At 34.5% G+C, this 20,529-nt stretch overlaps 1 protein-coding gene across 1 annotated transcript in view; it reads left to right on the forward strand.

The window, feature by feature from the left end:
* The window catches only part of MDGA2 (MAM domain containing glycosylphosphatidylinositol anchor 2), an 811,206-nt gene that overhangs the window by 430,457 nt on the left and 360,220 nt on the right, over window positions 1–20,529 (forward strand). The window contains exon 4 of the mRNA XM_077761231.1: window positions 2,806–2,980. Within this exon, the coding sequence (XP_077617357.1) occupies window positions 2,806–2,980 (175 nt within the window). The remainder of the gene's footprint in view (window positions 1–2,805; window positions 2,981–20,529) is intronic.

Below are 20,529 nucleotides of genomic sequence, written 5' to 3' on the forward strand. Positions count from 1 at the left end.
ACTATTTGGAAGATCTACATAAGACAGTGAGTTTATACTTTCAAATGACTAATGCATAATGTTAAAAATCATGTATGAGTGAGAGATCCATTCAAAGTGCAAGATAAACCAATGGATTTTAATGTAACAGAATAGAAAAGGTTCACTGGTATGGTTTTAGAATTTACTTTGCAAACATTAGGAAACTACCATTGTAGAGTTTTAGTGTAGTATCAAAGGATATTACCCACATTCATCTGAAAAGGCTATGGAAATACTGTCCCTTTCCAAATAAATATCATTGTGAGGTCAGAATTTTTTTCATTTATTTGAAACCAAACAGCTTGTAGCAATAGATTGCTTGTAAAAGCTAATATGATTATCTAGTTGGTTATTTTTCACTAAACCAGATATTAAAGAGATTTGTAGAACTATGAAACAATTCCATTCTTGTGGCCCTTGGGTGACTCACTCGGTTGAGCATCTGACTCTTGATATCAGTTCAGATCTTGATCCCAGGGTAGTGGGATCCAGCTCTGTGTGGGACTCCATGCTGACTGAAGAGCCTGCTAGGGATGCTATCTCTTTCTCTCTCTCTCTCTCTCTCTCTCTCTCTTCCCCTCCCTCTCTCCCCCCTCCCTCCCTCCGCCCTTCTCCCCAGCTCATATTCTCTCTCACTCTCTCTCAAATAAAAATAAATAAATAGATTAAATATAAAACAGTTCTATTCTTTTTACTCAATTGTTTTGTTTCAGAAAATACAGTCTTGTGAGTAAAAATGTTCCTTCTGTTAATGTGTCATCAATTTATTAATATAATTTTAATTGAGTTTATAATACATAGTTTAACATACCTCAGTTTTAATTTGTAATACAATGTTTATGAATGGATAGAATCAATCTAAATGAACAAAAGTTATTTAAGGTCTCCTATAATTTTTAAGAGTATAAAGGAATTTTAAGACAAACAAGGTTGAAAACTGCTGGATACATCATAGTTTTTTCCTCTCCCTGTTTTTCTCTCCTTTCTGTTTCTGTCACACACACGCACTCTTACTTTCTGTCTCCCCTGTTGTGGAATGATTTCTAGTATTGTACCAGTATAATGCAACTTAATCATTGTATCTTAATAACATTTTTAATTTCTGAAAGTGCTAGGGTATTTCCACAGTTGTTTTTATCCTGAACTTACTTTTTATGACATGAAATATATATTATTCAAAATCAATTTTAGTATTAAGATAATCAAAGAAATTCAGCATCTTAGTCGGAATGCTTTATTCAAATTAGATTACATCTTAGAGACATTACTTATCTTAGAATTAGCATCTGTCTATGCAAGAACAAAAATATGCAATTTGTTTATTTAATCATCTTTATTTGTTTACTTGTAGATTTTGAAATTTGAATAAAAACAGAACCCTAGATATTTCCTTGGAAATACTTCTTGTCAAACCAGTGCCCTTGTTACGTCTTGTCTTTTTATGAGCATATTAGTAATCGGCTTATAAATTGCTTAAAGTCAGGAATCTTGCCATTGACTTTTGTGTGTATTCCATACACACAGAAGGTTTTGAATAAATATTTGATACTTACGTTTGTGAATTACTCTGTTTTTATAAATCTCTAAGTAACATTTCCATTTCATTCACAATTAAGGACAAACATGATTATATTCATACTGATACATTAATGATGTGGAGAACTTATTAAAAATACTTTTAACATCATTAGGTTATAAATGTTAATTAACATATGAATATATATATCTAATGACAGTATTATAGGATTTCAATTTTAAAGGCTCGGTCTTTAATTTTTTTCTTCTTATATGTTTAACCAAGGATTTCTGTCAACCATTTGTCAACCTAAAAATAAAAACAAATGAAGAAAAATATTCTGTACAGCAGGAACAAGAAGAGAAATAAAGCCAAATCGTTTTTATTTCCTATTTTTTATCACTTTACATTACCATCATGTGGTTTTGTTCAGGTTTTATAAACTAAAATACACAAAATTTGAATTGAAAGTCTTTATTGCTAACCCAAACTAAGTCTGTTATACACAGCTGTGTTTAAAAGAATGCTATTGTTTATAATGGAATGTTTTAGAATTTCAAAGTGATTTGGCAGTTTAATAAAAATCCTCTCTGAAAAAGTTTGCACATTTTTTGAAAATAATTGATATAAAGTGAATTCTATTTATTAAAACAGATAAGTCATTTGTGGACTTATCAAAGCAATGCCATTAAAAAAAAACTGTCAATAACCACGTGTGTGTGTGTGTATGTGTGTGTGTGTATAGATAGATAGACAGGTAGATTATATAGATGCATAGTCTCATTAAGCCCTTAGAGTAACATGCTTAAATTATCCAAATCAACTAGGAAATTTCAAATAAAATAATGAAGTATGTCTGAAAAGAAAGTGAGAGCCTACCTGTGTTAAATAAACAAGAAGTACCTTAGAGAGTTTGAAAAATATGAAAGAAAAGTTTAAATTCTTAACAGAAAAACTAATCTATATTTCCAATGTATTACATATATTCACCTCCTTTTATATTTATGTTGTCTTACACACTGATAAGTCTATACATGAATTCTATGCAATTGATAAGAATTGCATACACTACTTACACTATACTATAATGACATTGTACTCAAATTTTTATAATTCAGTTGTGCATATAAACTTAAAATTTTCCCAATAATTTGCCAGGAATGGCTTATAGCATCTCTGAAAGCACACTCTTCAAATGAGTAATGGCTATTTGATTTTTCTTTGAGAAAACCAACCTAAAGTAACAATCTTTGTTGATGCTTGCTCAGATCAGGTGGACCAAAACAGCAGGAAGTGCCTCTGACAGATTCCAAGACTCAAGTGTCTTCAATGAGACTTTGAGGATTACAAATATTCAGCGACACCAAGGAGGCCGGTATTACTGTAAAGCAGAGAATGGCTTGGGGTCCCCAGCGATAAAGTCAATCAGAGTGGATGTGTACTGTAAGTAACTTACCTAGAAAACTATGATTAAGTCTACTATGGATTCCTGTCTGAAAACTTGAGATCTTTTTTTTTTTTTTATCTTACGTCTGTTGAGAAAAACTAGGGTTCATTCCCCACAGATGGCATTCTGCTTAGTTGAAGATAAAAGTGTATAAGATAATTATAGCTTATTTAAGATATTTCCTGAAGAATCTCCATTATAAACTTTCATACGTTTTTATGATAAAGTAATACATTTTCATCATTTAAGAACCAGAATAACAAGAAGACAATAAGTGTTACTGATGATAATCCCACCCATGATCGTTAGGGTTTGAATGTATATACTTCCTATCTTTATATATAAGTATATAAATGCATTTTTAATTACATAAAGAAAAGATTGTGCTATGCATACTGTAACTTGTTAACTTTACCTCTGTGTGAAATCAGCTATTCTTGTTTTTGGAAAGGCACATCATGTAAGTGGTATTTGAATTGGGTTGTGAATGACCAAAATCCACCTCTGTTAAAAGTAATCAGTACCTTGGGCAATCCACTGCCACTCAGAAAGTGTTTGTTGATTTATTTTGGTTGCCAGTCTCATTTTTCAGCTTCTTGCCATTAGCAAATTTACTTAAAATGTTCTTGGTCTTACCTTCACCAAAACAAATCAAGGACCTACATTCACTTCATCCTTTTGCACAAGTTTATCCATCATTCCATTGTTTTTTTTTTTTTATGAGAACTTGCATTTTTTTTTTTTACTCTCTACTAATTAGAATACAAAAGTTTTTTTCTCCTCAAAGTAATTCAGATACAGTAACAAGTGAGAAGTTCCTGTTTTTCTACCTATCTTTTTCACTGTGTCCCTTTCTTTTGTTTTTTGATGTGGAAAAAGTGATGCAATGTTAGGGAAGTGACTAGAATTATACATGATTTATATATTGCACCATTTGCTGGATCTTAATTTAGTTATTCAGGTGACTGGAAAGTACGTAACAGGGCTGCATTTGTGATTCATCTTCCACTCTTGGATGCTTGGTCCTTTCCTGGGAAAGAGAAGAGAGAAGTCCTATCCCATTCTCTCTGACATCTCTAGCCCCTTTGGCATCCACTGATATAATTTAGGCATCTGCATCCTATGTGCATCCATGTGCATCTCATGGCACACAGGTTGGCCTTACTCATATACCACCTGACCACAGTATAACCTCTGGCCCTTCTCCTGATCACATATTTCTAGTTGTGTTCCGTGAAAACAAAACAAAACACTATTTTTATTAGTTTTCTTTATATATAATCTTTTAAAGTTTTTATTTAAATTACAGTTAGTTTGACATACAGTGTGATATTAGTTTCAGATATACAGTTTAGTCATTCAACACTTACATCATCCGTGCTCATCACAAGTGCCCTCCCAAATCTCTATCGCCTACTTTACCCATCCCCCACCCACCTCCCTTCTGGTAAATACCAGTTTGTTCTCCATAGTTAGGAGTCTGTTTCTCGGTTTGCTTCTCCCTCTCCCTCCCTCCTCCCTTCCTCTCTGTCTCCACCCCCTTTTGCTTCTTTCTTTTGTTTCTTAAATTCCACATATGAGTGAAATCATACGGTATTTGTCTTACTTTGACTGACTTATTTCACGTTGCTTAATACTCTCTATCTCCATCCATACTGTTGCAAATGGCAAGATTTCATTAAAAATTACATATGAACAGCCATTCTAGAAAACAGCATTGATGGTTTACATTAATTTATAATTAAACTAAATTTAACCTAGTTTACCTAATTACATAATTACGTACTTCTATTATATAACTTTCTAGAGTACATACCTGTGCTTTTTTATTCTTATAATTGTGGTCATGACGTTTTAAAACACACAATTTCAATACCTTAAACATGATTCTAAGATCTAAGAAGCTCTGTAAATTGAATGAGTATATTTTGTTTTGCTTTGTTGGGCATTATTGGTAAAGTTTTTTGGGGAAACCTGATGTGAACTAGTTTGTGTGGCAACCTCTGATCTAAAATTAATCACACAGAAAAACAGAAAAGACTTTATGCTCTTTATTTACCCTACTTTGTATGAATAATCATATGTTTTACTCAGGAAATTAGATATTTGATTACACAGTATTGCCACAGAGCCTGCTGGGTGTGTTATATATGTAGTACATGGTATATGTACCATATTATCTTATAAAAAGCTGAAATATTCTTAAAAAACATTCCCCAAAGGTTTTGAATAACAGATTGTAACACTCATTACCACCACAATAGGTTTGATAATAATTTAAACAGTTAAATTGCTGGGTTAAAAACCAAAGACAAAAGGGGAACTGACATTTTTAAGGACATAAGAAATATTCTTTTTCCCCTACTGTTCTGCTTTAAACCCACTCTGCTGCATCTAGACATCTCTTGCTGTCTAGACTCAGTTGCACATTTTTGTAGAAATGACAGCACTGTTCCCTCCAGAGCTCCACAGCCCTGTTAGTCTTTTAAGACTTGGGTCACCTTCGAGGCAGCCAGGAATGAAAGCACTGGCTTGTTTCCTTTTTCTTTGACTTCCTTTGGGATTTCCCCCCTACAACCGGGACCTGACAAACATATTATTCTGTCTTTTAAGGGAAATGTCACTGTGATACATATCAGAGTGAAGTACTTCCAGCACTTTTCTTTGTGCCCGCGATTTATTAGAAAGCTATCGAAAATTATATTATTTGAGAAAATAACATGTATTAAGTTATGGACCATATGAATAAATGTGACATTGCTTGAATATAAATTTTCCAGATAATGCCTTACCTTCGGGAAAGATCTCTGGTTTTGGGATCTAGATATATGTTTTAAGTGGTTATGCCTGTTCTTGAAGGACTGGATAAATAAAGGCCTCTAGAGAGTAAATTGTTAAACATTTTAACTCATGAGAATACTTCGCAGTCGAGACAGCTAGGCCTACTTGAGGAATCTATGTGTTCCCGATATAACCTTGACTGAAGACTACAGTTTTTAGGCTTAAGTATGTGTTAAAGCAACTTTATTTCAAGTACTTTTGCTCTGTTTTAGGAAATGATAAAATAACAGCACCGATTTTCCTGTTTGGATCCATGGTTTTAGGTCATCATCTAAACTGTAGATTTCTTTTTCTTTTCATAACTGGCTCTCTGAGTGGAACTGTCATCAATGCCGACAGAACATGGAATACAAAATATAGAAAAACCTGTAGATAAGGATTAAATTTGCAGTAACAAACTGAGGCTGGTGATGGCTCAAATTTAACAAAAATTCTAATAAATAATATTATAATTCAGCCTTGAATCCCCTGTCCCCGTAAATTCTCTCGCCTTGGCTGAGGGCCAAGATAATAGATTATCTCCAAAATGTGTCCAACAAAGTATTAATTTAAAGCCACCATTTTTATGGAGAGTTTTCATAACAGTGAAAATGTACATCTTTTATTAAACCCTGTATTCTAATCATAAATTTCTAGAGTTTAGAGCTAATACCAACCTAAAATAAAATTTTGTGATTGCTCATCATTACTTTGATGAGGAAATTTAGTTTTTGGAAGAGGAACCTGCTGCAATGCTAATTGATATAAAATGAGGTGGGTTTATTTGATAGATATTTTGAAATATTTGTGATACTGTATTAACATTTTGATCAACTGGGGAAGATTTATTAATCTCAATTAGCACTTTCTTCCCACAAAATTTTCTGAAGTTTCTTGTAGTAGAAAAATTGGACCATATAGGTTTTATAAAGCAGCTACCAAATGTTGTTTTATCTATTTATTTATTGTAAGGTTTTTGAGTGAAAAAAGACTCCAAGGCAAAAGGATCTGCAGAAGGAGTTTTATTGCCCGCACCCTCACCCTCTGCCAAGGCGAGAGAATTTAGGGGGAGTTTTATTGCCTGTATCCCTGGGCTAGGTTCCATGACTCCAGAGAGAGGGGAGTCGGGGAAGTCACGGCCTGGTTGGGGGTGGTGAGGGTTTTATAGCCTGTTAGTGCGGGTTCAGATAACAGGGGTAGTCTCTTGACTGGAAAGTCCAGGCTTGAAAGGTTTAAATTTCTGTTTCCCGCCGATGTAATAACGGCCACTGATGTAGTGGTGGGAAGGTCAGCCATCTTAAGAAGGTCAACCATCCTAAGGAGTGGTGGGAAGGTCAGCCATCCTAAGAAGGTCTGCCATTCTGTGGTGTCTCTGCCCCACCTCTCAGCCGGCCCAACATTTATTTTTTACTATTTCAATCAAGAATACTATTTTCTCTGTGTTACTCTTTTGACAAAATGTAACTATATTCCTTAACTTATATGACCTATCACTTGTTTTTCTAAGAATTACAAAAGTATCCCAAGTGTTCTATGAGCTACAATTTCTTAATAAAAAGTATATTTTATAACAGGGAGATTTCATAACCATGCAATGATTTAATTGCTTTTCTAAAATCTTCCCTAGTCATTTATATAATATTTCTGATTAAAAGCTAATCAATTGCAATCCATCTTTTGGTAGGTTATATAACTTCTAAGAGTTTGAAAACTATAGTTACATGCTTGAAAGAAACTTGTAGAATTAGTTCTACTTAAAGTTGCTGATTTAAACATACATTTTCTTTATGTCTTCTCTCTAGAACCATGCTAAAACAATAGTAAAGGAATAAAACAACAACAAACACATACAGGATAGAGAGAATTGGAGAGGAGATGAAGGAAAAACAATTTTGAAGTAAAAGAATCAGATCAGGAAATGGCCACTGCTTACTTAGCATACTAAAGAAAGCTTAAATCAAAGCCACCAGTTTAAAGGACAGAACTGGCATACTCATGCAGTAGAATCCTTAAAAAGCTCAGCAATTGGAGACACCACTTAGCTCTTCAGTGTGAATGTAATTTAGTCTAAAAACAGAAGAATTGGCCAAAAGTCTATACAGGAGTTACATACCCAGATCTCCTTCCACATTTCACATAATTCTTTGCCTTACCACATCCTTTCCACCAGCTTCCCAGTCAACCCCTACAGAAGACTAGAATTCATTATTTGTTTGTTTGTTTGTTTGATTATGTGAGGTACTGAACCTGAGAGACTTTGAACTAGGTAAGAAACCTGGAGCCATCAAAAATAGGAGGCAGCATACAGTAGTTAAATCAGGGTTATTAAGTCAAAATTTATATGCTCAACACAATCCCTTCTCATATTTGTTTCTGAAAATGCCTTCCTGGCAGAATATTGGAGAATTCCTGTCTAGGAAAACTGATCAAGTCTGGAAGAAAGGCTACAGATCCTGACAAGTGGGGGACTTTGTGACAACAGTCCAGCTAATACACTTACAATGAAGCCTACTATTGATCGCAGAACTACCAATAAGCTCTTTAATAACTGATTCTTAAATGGGATATACCATACCCCCAAATTTGGGACAGTCTTCTAACAAAATAAATAAATAAATAAACAAACAAACAAACCAAGAGAAAGAAATGGGAAAAAGAATTCAGGAAGCAAGGAGAATTCAGGGGCCAAAATACAAAATAAAACAAAATTAGTGATTAATTAGTATTCTCAAAAAAAAAAAAACCCAGAAAATATTGCATGTATAACAAGAACAGGAAAAATAAAAACAAGGAAATTTTCAGAGAATAGCAAAGTACTCTTGGAGTATTGAAAATGATAACATAGTGATGCCTGGGGGCTCAGTCGGTTAACTGTTCAGCTTCAATTCAGGTCATGATCTTGGGGTTCATGAGTTTGTGCCCTGTGTCAGGCTCTGTGCTGACAGCTCAGAACCTGGCGCCTGCATCAGAATCTGTGTTTCCTTTGCCCCCACTTGTGCTCTGTCTCTGAAAAGTAAATATTTTTAATTAAAAAATAATAACATAAAAATCAACAGAAGGTCTGAAAGATAAATTTGAAATCTTACAGACAGCAAAACAAAATTTAATAATCAAAGGGATGGAAGAAGAAAGAGAGGATGAGAACATGGAAGAATTAGTCCAGCTGATCTAACATTTGAGTGGAAATTCCAAACAGAGGAAATATAGGTGAAGAAATTTAAAAATTAAATTAAGAAAATTCCCCATCATATTTGGACATGTATTTTCAATTACTAGGTATCTAATATAATGCAGTAAACAAGATCTACACCAGAACACATCAATATGCAATTCAGAACACTAGGAGAAAAATAAAGATCTTAAAAGTTTCCAGAGAATTTTTTTTTTCCAAAATGGTCACAAGTAATGAAGTAGTAATTAATATGGTACATGTCTTAATAGACTCAGGAAGCTAGAAAACAATGGAGTAAAGCGTTTGAAATTTGGAAGGAAGATTATTGCCAAACTAGAATTCTGAACCAGCCATTGTTTGCTTGTTTTTTTCAAATAGAAGGTCCTTTTTAGAAGAAGACATTTTTAAACTGATAAAATTTCCATTTTTTTCTGCCTTGTTCCCTTTCTAGGACACTCCTTTTATGTATAGCACAAAAACTGGGAATTAAATCAAGAAAGAGGAAGAGAAATAATTAATAATAATAATAGCAATAATAATAATAAAATAAAAAGGAAATTGTATATAGGAGAATATAAAATGGAATCTCAGAATGATAATGAAGCAAGGTATCATGATGATAGCTATCCATTGAGTCTCCAGGGAAACCAAGACAGACTGAAGCTGGAACAAAAAGGCTCCGTTAAGGACTTTTTCATGAAACAGATGTAACTGGTGGGTTGCCTGACTTTAGAAAGGAATTTTACACTTTTCATGGAAAGCTTAATAATGTGGTGATGATAGGTGCATCCACTATTGAGGATACAAAGTGTAGGCATTATTAACAGAAGACAAAGAAAAATTGTATGAGATGAAATGTAATTGAAATATATTACAAAGTTCAACTGTGAAGAATACTTGCATAGTCATCAATAACAGCAGCACTTGACTTAATCAAAAATATGATAGGGGTGCCTGGGTGGTTCAGTTGGTTGAGGGTCTGATTTTGACTCAGGTCATGATCTTGCAGTTCGTGGGTTCAAACCCAGCATTGGGTTCTGTGCTGACAGCTCAGAGCCTGGAGTCTGGAGCCTCCTTCAAATTCTGTGTCTCATTCTGTCTCTGCCTCTCTCCTGCTCACACTCAGTCTCTCTCTCAGAAATAAACATTTAATTTTTTTTTAAACATGTGATATACCGAGTATGGGAGAGGGTTAGTATAAAAGGTTTGGTATAGTTAGTAAAGGCTTCTCTAGAACAAGAAAAAAAATCAGTAAGACAATATGAAACTTAGGAAAAAAAAAAAAAAAGGCTATGAATAGCAGTTAAACATTTAGAGATATTCAAGGCAAAACCAAGACCGGTTAAGCGATGAATTAGAAAAGATTGCCTCTAGGTATTAGAAATACTTAAGGTTGTGTTTTGTATAATTATTTGGCTTTCTAAACTATGTGCATGTATAATTTGTAATTTTTTTAATTAATAAAATATAGATTTGAAGATTTTGCCTTGGAGGTGCTGGTTATTAAGCTCCTATAAGTCAAAACTAATTTCATTCCAAATTGTATCAGAATATTGTTTTCTTCTTAAATTTAAGACTAGAGTTCTATTCAGATTTTCTTGAGTTCTTCATAAAAATTGATATCCCTTGGGGCGCCTGGGTGGCTCAGTCGGGTAGGTGTCCGACTTCAGCTCAGGTCATGATCTCACAGTGTGGGTTCGAGCCCCACGTCAGGGTCTGTGCTGACAGCTAGCTCGGAGCCGGGAGTGTGCTTCGGATTCTGTGTCTCCCTCTCTCTCTGACCCTCCCCTGCTCATGCTCTCTGTCTCTCTCAGAAATAAATAAAACATTAACATTTAAAAAAATTGATATTCCTTGATATTTGATGCCAAATAAAATTGGCTGAAAAGATATTTTACAATTAAAAGATGGGCAATAACCAGAGACATTGGTGCCACATTCTGATTTTCCCCTGAAAACTTGATAGGCTAAAACTCCGGTTAATACATTACCATTTATTTGCATGTTGTTTAGGATAAAACTTGAAAAGTAAGTTTTGACTCTTCATTCATTCAACAGATATTTAGGTGGCTAGTCAATAAATAATTCCATTAAATTTTGTCAATGCAAATGGGAATTATTACATAATTTGTACTTCCATTGAGTTTAAGCTGCTTGAAGAGACAACATGGAATATATAATTAATTTAAATGGAATACAAATATTAAGCAATAAGACAAATAACAAATTATACTACACAACAATAATAATGTGTCAGATGACACAGAAAATGTAGTGCTGAAATTAAGAGAGTCTTGTGGATTCTTCTTACAGAGCAGGGTCTCATGGTTTGTGGTTTCTGTCCCCACATCGGGCTCTATGCTGACAGCCGGAGCCTGGACCCTGCTTTGGATTCTGTGTTCCTCTATCTCTCTGCCCATCCTCTGCTTGTGCTCAGGTCTCTCTGTCTCTCAAAACTAAATAAACATTTAAAATAATTTTTAAAAAAGAAGTAGGGTTTACATTGTAGTTTGAAGGACGAGATTTGAGAGAAAATTACTCATGACGTTTCTACATGTCTTTTGGCAGCTTTCATTCTGAAATTTTTGTTCTGTTTGTGTAGCAAAGAGCCTCTGATATTAGAGATGGTGTCTGCCTCTGGGGTAGAGGGCAAATTTGTGTTCTGACTAGGGTAATAAAAGTAATGTCTTCCTCAGAAGCAAAGATTGAGCAGATTTGCTAGAGGACCTTTTAAGTTTGAAAGTTTCCTGAGCTCATGATTCCTCAGCTGTGTCTCAAACTTCGTGGGCTGCATTCATCTAGGCTGCCCCCAAAATGTCCCCCTGGAAACTGATAGAGGAGGAGAACCCATGAAAACATGAGGCTCATATATCCATCAGAGACATGAATAATAAAGTCCTTTGTCTCTGACCCAGGAGTCTCATTTCTTCAGTAAGTATCCATTAAACTGTGACAGAACATGTTAGCCAAGAAAATAGGGAAAATACAGACTGTTGACTGTTAAGAGTCTTTTTTATTTTTTTTAATTTTTTAAATCTTTATTATCTTTGAGGCTGGGTGGCAGGCAGAGAGAGAGGGAGACACAGAATCTGAAGCAAGCTTCAGGCTCTCAGCTATCAGCAAAGAGCCCAAAATAGAGCTCAAACTCATGACCTATTAGATCATGACCTGAGCTGAAGTCTAACACTTAACCAAATGAGCCACCAGGCACCCCTAGACTCTTAAGAGTCTTGACACAGAGTTTAAGTAATTAGAGGGGAAGGCCAAAGGTACTGCATAATGAGTGAGCATTTTGATTAAAGGCACAGAAGAGAGATTATGAGACTGTATTTGGGGGGAATAATGACTATAATGGGGGGATTAGAGAAGGAATGAGTCTTTAATTTGAAAGATGGGCTTCCAGATTGTGTTGAAATCTTTCTGCCAGTCTCTTCAGACCAAATGAATGCTTCTCTGCCATGTATGTAACATCTTAGGAAATTATAACTTTAGGACTTCAGACTACTGATGGGAGTCAGCATTCTCCTAATACTAACACTGCTTCATTTGCCCTCTCTAAGAAGCAGTGACTACTCATTGGGAGTCCCAAGATCCGTTTTAGGAGGACTAGAGCATTTTAAATATAGTATAATATATATATAATGTTTATATATAACATAATTATATATTATATATTACATAAAATGTATGTATATACACACACACACGACATATATACTAATGTGTGTGTGTGTGTAAAGCACGCTCATAGAATTTTGAAGTTCTCCCACTCAAATATATTTGTTACCTTGAGATTCTTGAGGGCATTTAAACAACTTTCTAAGAATGTGTTCCCCTAATTCTTTTACTTATTCTTAGCCATGACTATATTGCTCACAGGGTAATAGAGGTCATACAACTTTAAAGGTTAGGGTTTGATTAAAGATGATTTTTAATTCAAAATGAAATTAGATTCAGAGGCATTAGCTTAATAAGTTTTCATGTGTGCAGACACTGTTCACACATGAGACAAATCTTTTTCAATATCCATTAAACATTTTGTAAGCCTTCTTATTTCTGAAACATATCCCTGCTTTAATTTCACTTAGGTATATTGCTGCATTTCATTATATTCAGAGCAAGTAGTGATTTTTTTGGTCCTTGTCTGTTAGATTAATTTATTACCTGAGAAATTAGTGGGAAATTAGGATGACATATTACCAATTTATCCCCCAAATACAATTTACCTGTGTTAGAAAGAAAAATTATAAACTACACAGTTAAATATTATTGACAATGAATTGTTCAAGTTTATTTTTATTGGACCCATCATCATGACTTCTAGCTAACAAAGTTTAGAAAAAGAGCTAGAATGAGAAATGGGAATTCTGGTACCAGGCAAGCATTGGAAGAAAACTAATGCCTTAAGTCCATCTCATTAGCATGATTTTCTCATTCACCATCCCTCCTCCGAAAACATTCACTTTGGGGTTGGAAGGTCTTAATAATGTTCGATGCAGTAATTATAATGCTTATTAAAAATGGATTACAGTCATGGTAATTACTCTATTAATAAATTTCAAGACAGAATTGTCAGTATTGTGTATACTACAGATGAAGAATACTTACTTATTGGAGTTATTTACTCATGGGACACATGACCAATCTCATCCCATATAGTGTTGGAGTTACTAATATCCTTCAGTGAAAATAAGAGGTGGGCATATAGAGACATCTGCCAAGTCGAGGACCATGTCAATCTCATGCTGATAAGGCTTGATTTCCTATAATCTTAGATATGAACAAGCAGAGAAAAACCTTTAAATCCACCTAATTTGTTCTGCTCAATTCTTATATAAAGTGTAGTTAGATTTTGTTAATCTATTTTTACTAACAAGACTTTTGCTTGCTGGTTTTTAAGTGCTTCTTCAATTTTTTGTGTAATGTTTGTAGATGCTTTTAAATTGCATTGGCTTTCCTATAACTTTTAGTATGCAAACTTACCTACTCTTTCTTTCTTGTGACCATTTAGATATTTGAACTAAACCATTCTGATGCCCTGCACCTTTTTTTCACTGATTCATTATTTCCACTTAATTTACTCTCCTGTGTATGACATTTCTAAATATATTATCTTCTAGTGAACTCTCTTAATGTGCTAAGTTTTATCAGTATTTTTCCAAAAAGCTTTAGTAAATCTGATTCATCGTTTTACTACAGGTATGAGCTGATCCACATAGTCTCAATTAGAAGCATTATACTTATAATCAAGGAATTTGAATTCTTACTAATAAAATTGTTTGCTTTGGCTTCTTAAAAATAGTTATAATATTCTACTTTCTTGACTATATTTATCTTGTCAAATTGTTTTAAACAGATACTTGAAAATTAACATTCTTTTAACATTTGTGCAATTAATAATACTATAAACCTAAAGGCATAATCATATATTTAGTCCTGTTTCATTTTATTTTAATCTCTGCATAAGTATTTTAAGGTTTTAATATATATTTGTTGTAGAATTTCATTTCCTATTTATTCGTTTAATTTTGTCATATTTTCCTGTTTTACTTAAAAATATTATTGCTTCTTATATTTTATCTCATTCATTGCTAAAAATATTTCCTGGGGGTAAGACCAAGATCAAACCACTTTAATATGCTACAAACACATTTGTAACTTTCAGCCTATTTCTTGACCTGTAGTAGACTCTTTCGTCCAATATTTATTTGCTTAATACACATTTAAACTCTGTATTCTCAGTTTTGGTTCATCTAGGTATGGTCATGAGACTAGTTTCAGCCAGTGGCATATGAGGAGAAGTGACATATGTCCCACTCAGGTCAAGTGCTTGAAACATCGCACATAATTTTTCACACATTATCTTGATTGTGTACTGTATCTTTACATACAAAGGCTCCAGTAAGGTGTCTAAGGATCCTCTGGTTTTTGGAGCAACATGAGGGAGGATATTGAATCTCACAACCACCATTTAGAGGACAGCTACCTAGGATACCAATTGTATAGGAACAATTGAACTGGATTTTTTTTTCTTTTTGAGAGAGAGACCACATAAACATAACCACGTGCAGGCACACATGAGCAGAAGAGGGGTGGGGTGGGGGTGGAGAGAGAGAGGAAAGGGAGGAAGGGAGTCAGAATAAGAAAGAGAATGAGAATCTTAAGTAGGCCCCAGACAATCATGGAAATGCTAGCCAAAATCAAGAGTTGAATGCTTGGAGCACCTGGGTGTCTCGGTTAAGCATCTGACTTCGGCTCAGGTCATGATCTCACAGTTCGTGGGTTCAAGTCCTGCATGGGGTGAGCACAAGTTTCCCTTCTCTCTCTCTCTCTCGCTCTCGTTCTCTCTCCCTCTCTGCCCCTCACCAACTAGGGCCCTCTCTCAAAAAAAGAAAAAGTAAAATAAAGACTATCAGAACTAGAATTAAAAAAAAAAAAAAAGCATTGGATGCTTAACCAAGTGAGCCACCCAGGCGCCCCTGAATTGGAATATTCATAAGAGGAAATTGTTTTGTTTTAAGCCATGGAGGTTTTAGAGATATTTGTTACACTTATCCTAATGGCTGTCTTCTTGGTTACAATTTCTGTCTATTCTCCATTTTCACAGTGTACTCATGAAGTTATAGAGCTCTTAAAAAATGTATGGGTCATTTTGTTCTCTTTAGCACATCTGAATGCTTTAGAAATAAGTACACTTCAACAAAACAAACTTGCCAAGAGAAGAAACCCATTTATTGATTATATGCACAAAATGGGTACAGTAGGAAAATTACTGATTTCTCAGATTTTAATTATACTATATCTGACCCCAGCGCAGGAGATACTCCTGGTCTGAGACCTCTCTCCCTTAGAACTCTCTGTTAATGTCTTCTGAAGCTGAAGCAATTGTTTTAGATTCTCAGTTCTCCCATTAGTTTTGAAATAAGCCTGTGTCTCAATGGAAGAATAAACATCAGTATGCAAATTTATTCTGCACATATTCCCAAGTTTTATAATATCTCACTCAAATTCTGTCCATCAAAAAAGAATCCAATTTTTATTTGTCTAAAGCTGCTACAACTGAAGTATAAAGAAGTATACTTATTGTTTACTTAAGAAGGCTAGTTTAGTAATTTGGTTCAGTCCAACAGTTTTACATTCTATCTTACAATATATTTTAGACAAACAAGATTTAATTTAAAGCTAAATATTTGTATAGCCTTTTTTGTTTGTTTATTTTTGTTTGTTTTTTATTTTTGTTTGTTTTTTAATGATAAAAGAGGGGTGCCCAGGTGACTCAGTTGGTTAGGCATCTGACTCTTGATTTTGGCTTAGGTCATGATCTCAGGGTCATGGGATCTTGTCCCCTTTAAGGGTCTACACTGAACATAGATCCTGCTTAGGATTTCTCATCCTCTCCTCCTCTCCCCACTCTTCTGCCCGTCTCCTGCCTAACTTTCTCTAAAATAAAATGAAAAAGTTTTAAAAAGTGAAGTGTTTAAAATAAAAAATAAATAAATATGAAAAGAATATTCATCTGTGAAGGATGATTTCTACAGTGAGACTGAAATCTGACTTTCATTTTTATTCTAACCTGAAGATTAGATGATAAAAGAGATAATTTCTTTAGAAAGAGTTCCTTCATATATAAAAATGGACAATATAAAAGACCTCACTAAGTCAGGCTATCAAAACTAAAGACTCTACCTGATCAACCAACACAGTAGATGTTGTTTGTGCCTTTCCGATACCCTGTTTTCACTCGATGTCTGTATATACAGGAGTAATTTCCAAATGTGTGTGCCTGAAATGCCATCCTGTAGGTTTTCTTTCATATTCTCAACAGGCAGAAGTTCTGAGAAATTAATGTCCATCACATATTCTTCAAAATATTGTTAGTGATAGTTGGTACATAAATACCGCAGCTCCCTTGCTCCTTGGATAGGATGACCCAGAGAGGCTCTCTTTCACTGTCCCAGAGTTCCTCAAGAAACTCTGAATTCTAATTGCTCACCGTTGTCACTAGGTTAATAATGTTCTCTATGTTTATTTTCTCACTTTCCAAATAACCTACTGGAATTTGTTGGAACAGTTTCAAATGTACTGCTTGCCTTTGAATCTTTGTCTCACACTTTGCCTCTGGGGAAACTCAGAAGGTACATTAAATAAGAAAACTTATTTAACTTGATATAATGATATATTATTTGGAATGTTAACAAGTAGATTTTAGGTGTTCTTTGGTGTGTTTTTTTTTAAGTTTTTATTTATTTTGAGAGAGAGAGAAAGGAAACATCAGGGAGGGGAGGGAAGGGTGGGGAGAAAGAAGCCCAGGCAGGCTCCATGCTGAGCGTAGAGCCCAATGAGAGGGGCTATGATGTGAGTTCATGACCTGAGCCAAAACAAGAGTTGGATGCTCAACTGACTGAGCCACCCGGGGCACCCTGGTAGATTTTATTTTTATGAGCGAGCAACACATTTGACTTATTTGTATTTTTATAGTCTTTATCAGAAGTTATTTTGTACAGAATATTGCTCTATTGGTTACCAAATATTTTGACTTATCATATTTGCAGTATAAATTTTTATATAATCACAAAACACCTTTTTAACAATAATTTCAACTTCATTTCAAAGTATAGGATTTTTTTGTTTGTTTATTTATTTTGAGGGAAAGAGAAAGAGCAGGAAATGGGCAGAGAGACAGGGAAAGAGAGAATCTCAAGCAGGCTCCACGCAGTGAGTGCAGATCCACACGTGGGCTGAAACTCATGAACCATGAGATCATGATCTGAGCCGAAATCAAGAATCAGATGCTTAACCTATTGAGCCTCCCAGCTGCCCCTCCCACAGTGTATAATTTTTTGTTTCATGTCTGGAGAAGAGGAAGTCTTGAAGTCATTTTGTATTTTCTTCTGAGTTTCGTGTACAGTTGTCAAATTTAATGGAACAAATTCTGTAGCACGTCCTTGGGTCTTTAGAAGACCTACCTTTTCTTAACTTCCTGTAAACACTGCCTATTTCATACCTGGTCACTGATTCTTGTTCAGAGAACATAATGGAAAAGTTGTTTTTTAAATCATTGTAGTCCTGTCTTTACCAAGCTGATTATTATCCATTCACTCCTGGTGAAACATCCTTTTGAGAGATACTCACTGAAGACCTACTGGAAGCCTTCCCTCATTCCACAGGCACACAATTAGAATAACTACCAGCAGCTTTCTCTCAGTTGTTCTGCACCTGTTCCTGTGTTTAGATTGTGATTATTCAACCTGATTCTGAAAATCCCAAATGTTCTGTTAGCCTTCTGGATTGGAGGTCCCAGAAGGCCATTTCCAATTAGAGTCTGTCAGTTTGCAATGTTAATTGAAGACTCACTATTGCAAAACATTCTACTGGAAACTATGCTGAGAAATATATCAAAAATACAAGGCCTTTGCCCTAAAGAAGTTCATAATTAGTTGGAAATTTGGAAAAAAAAAAACAGACCTAGAAAAGAACTGGGTTAAAAAATAAACTGATGAGTAAAAGTAGTATGTATATTAAAAGTACTAAAAGAAGCGTGATACAAAATATGACATTAATTAGAAAGTCTCCCCACTAAATATATTAAAGAATTCAAGAAAACAGATATAACTATTATATCAATGTAATTTAATTTCTAGGTTGTTAGTTTTATAAAAGCTATCAATTTTTGAGCAAACTTATTAACTGAAAAGTAGCAGTTCTTCACAAAAGTTGATGACTGTTTAGAGAAAAATGTTTGCATCTAAATTTAGTAAAGTTTCTCTTGCATATCTAAAAATTACTTAAGATTTTTAAAACATTTTTTAATGTTTATTTTTGAGACGAAGAGAGACAGAGCTTGAGGTGGGGAGAGGCAGAGAGAGAGCGAGACCCCGAATCTGAAGCAGGCTCCAGGCTCTGAGCTGTCAGCACAAAGCCTGATGCAGAGCTCGAGCCATAAACCGTGAGATCATGACCTGAGCCAAAGTCGAACGCTTAACTGACTGAGCCACCCAGGAGCCCCTAAAAATTACTTATGACTTTTATCTGTCATAGTAAAATGGTAAATTCATTGATTAAACCAAGTAAAAGTCTCTTAAGGAAAAAAACAAAACCAAACCATTGGCTATGTGAGATTCCATAGCCAAAGTTCAATGGCAGGCTGATGCTACTGAGTCAGCCAGAGAATCGGAGTTGGCATTCACTGTTATGATTAGCAGTCTGTTCATGAAGTGTCGAATCTAGATTCTTCCCTGAGGGCAAAGTCGGCTACTGTCAGCTCTGTATTGCATACATATTTCATTTAAAAAAAGAAGAAAAAGTTAGGGAGGAATGATATAATTTGTACAAATAAAGTGAGTTAGTAAAATGATTTGAATCTGAAAAACATGTAAGAGGATGTTTAGTTAGATTTATTTCCCATGTTTTTAAGGCTAGTCTCACTGAAAGGATAAAGGAGAAGTTTTAAGAGTCAGTTATTGCTCACTTACATATTTAGCTCTCGAGGCCATTATATGACTTATATACATCCTCTGAATTTATTCAGAATGTATGATACTAATTTAAATTTAAAGCCCAAGAAAACCTAGTAAACTTCACTTCTGCATTTCTCTTTACACTATGAGTAAGATGAAATAATTTAAAATATGAATTCTTGACTAGCTTTATAAGAACAATACAGAAAGAGTCTCAAAGAGAGTAAAAAAAACTATTAGATTTTATACAAGATAAGAAGTTTAAAATTAAAATGATTTCTACCTCCAACTTTTAGCAAGAGTTTCTGTTATTTTTTTTCCCTCTGACAATTGAAGGCATTGGTTCTTGTCATTTTAACTGAGGATATTGGAGAAGACATCTAGCCTTGTCTTGATACTTTATATTTTTAAAATCTTAGCTCTGTTCTTTTAATAGAGAGAGAGATTTAATGAACAGTTCTTAGCATCTGAACTGTAGTTGTGTGACAGAATACCAAATATTGATGTATCCAAAAAGTAGCCTACTTTCAAGTTCTAAGGTTGAAAGTGAAATGAAAACATCTAAACCCTGATAGGGAACAGTGCAGTCTGTTTTTGTTGTCATTGCTGTTTGTTTTTAATTGTTTTTTGTTCATGGCCGCTTGAGTTTGTCTTCAGGTTTAGGACATAAAAATCCAGGCGTCAGGAGATAACGATGACATGCATTCAGGACATCCACCTGGCTGTGAATAAAGTAAATGAAGGGTTTGTTCATTTTTAAACATTTTCAGGTGTCCATCCCTAAGAGTTATATTCAAAATGTGGAGTGAGCATGTAAAGAGAGGCTTTTAGAAATCTTTTCTAATTGTCAGAATGAGTTAAATTAGCAATAGAGTGGCAGATGCCATTTTGTAATCCCACCTCCACTGTATGGTCCTAGTACCTCATCACCTCACACCTGGTTCTTGCAAAAAGCCTCCCAGCGGACCTCTCCCCCGGTAATAGTACTCTTCTGGAATTTATTCTGCATGTAATTGCCAGATTCGTCTCTCAAATTCCAGCCTCATCATAGTACTTGTCACTAAAAATTCTACAATCATTCTGTGCTTTTTTTTTT

The sequence above is a fragment of the Crocuta crocuta genome, unplaced genomic scaffold, assembly GCF_008692635.1.
Source record: "Crocuta crocuta isolate KB4526 unplaced genomic scaffold, BGI_CrCroc_1.0 scaffold163, whole genome shotgun sequence".
Classification (NCBI taxonomy): domain Eukaryota; kingdom Metazoa; phylum Chordata; class Mammalia; order Carnivora; family Hyaenidae; genus Crocuta; species Crocuta crocuta.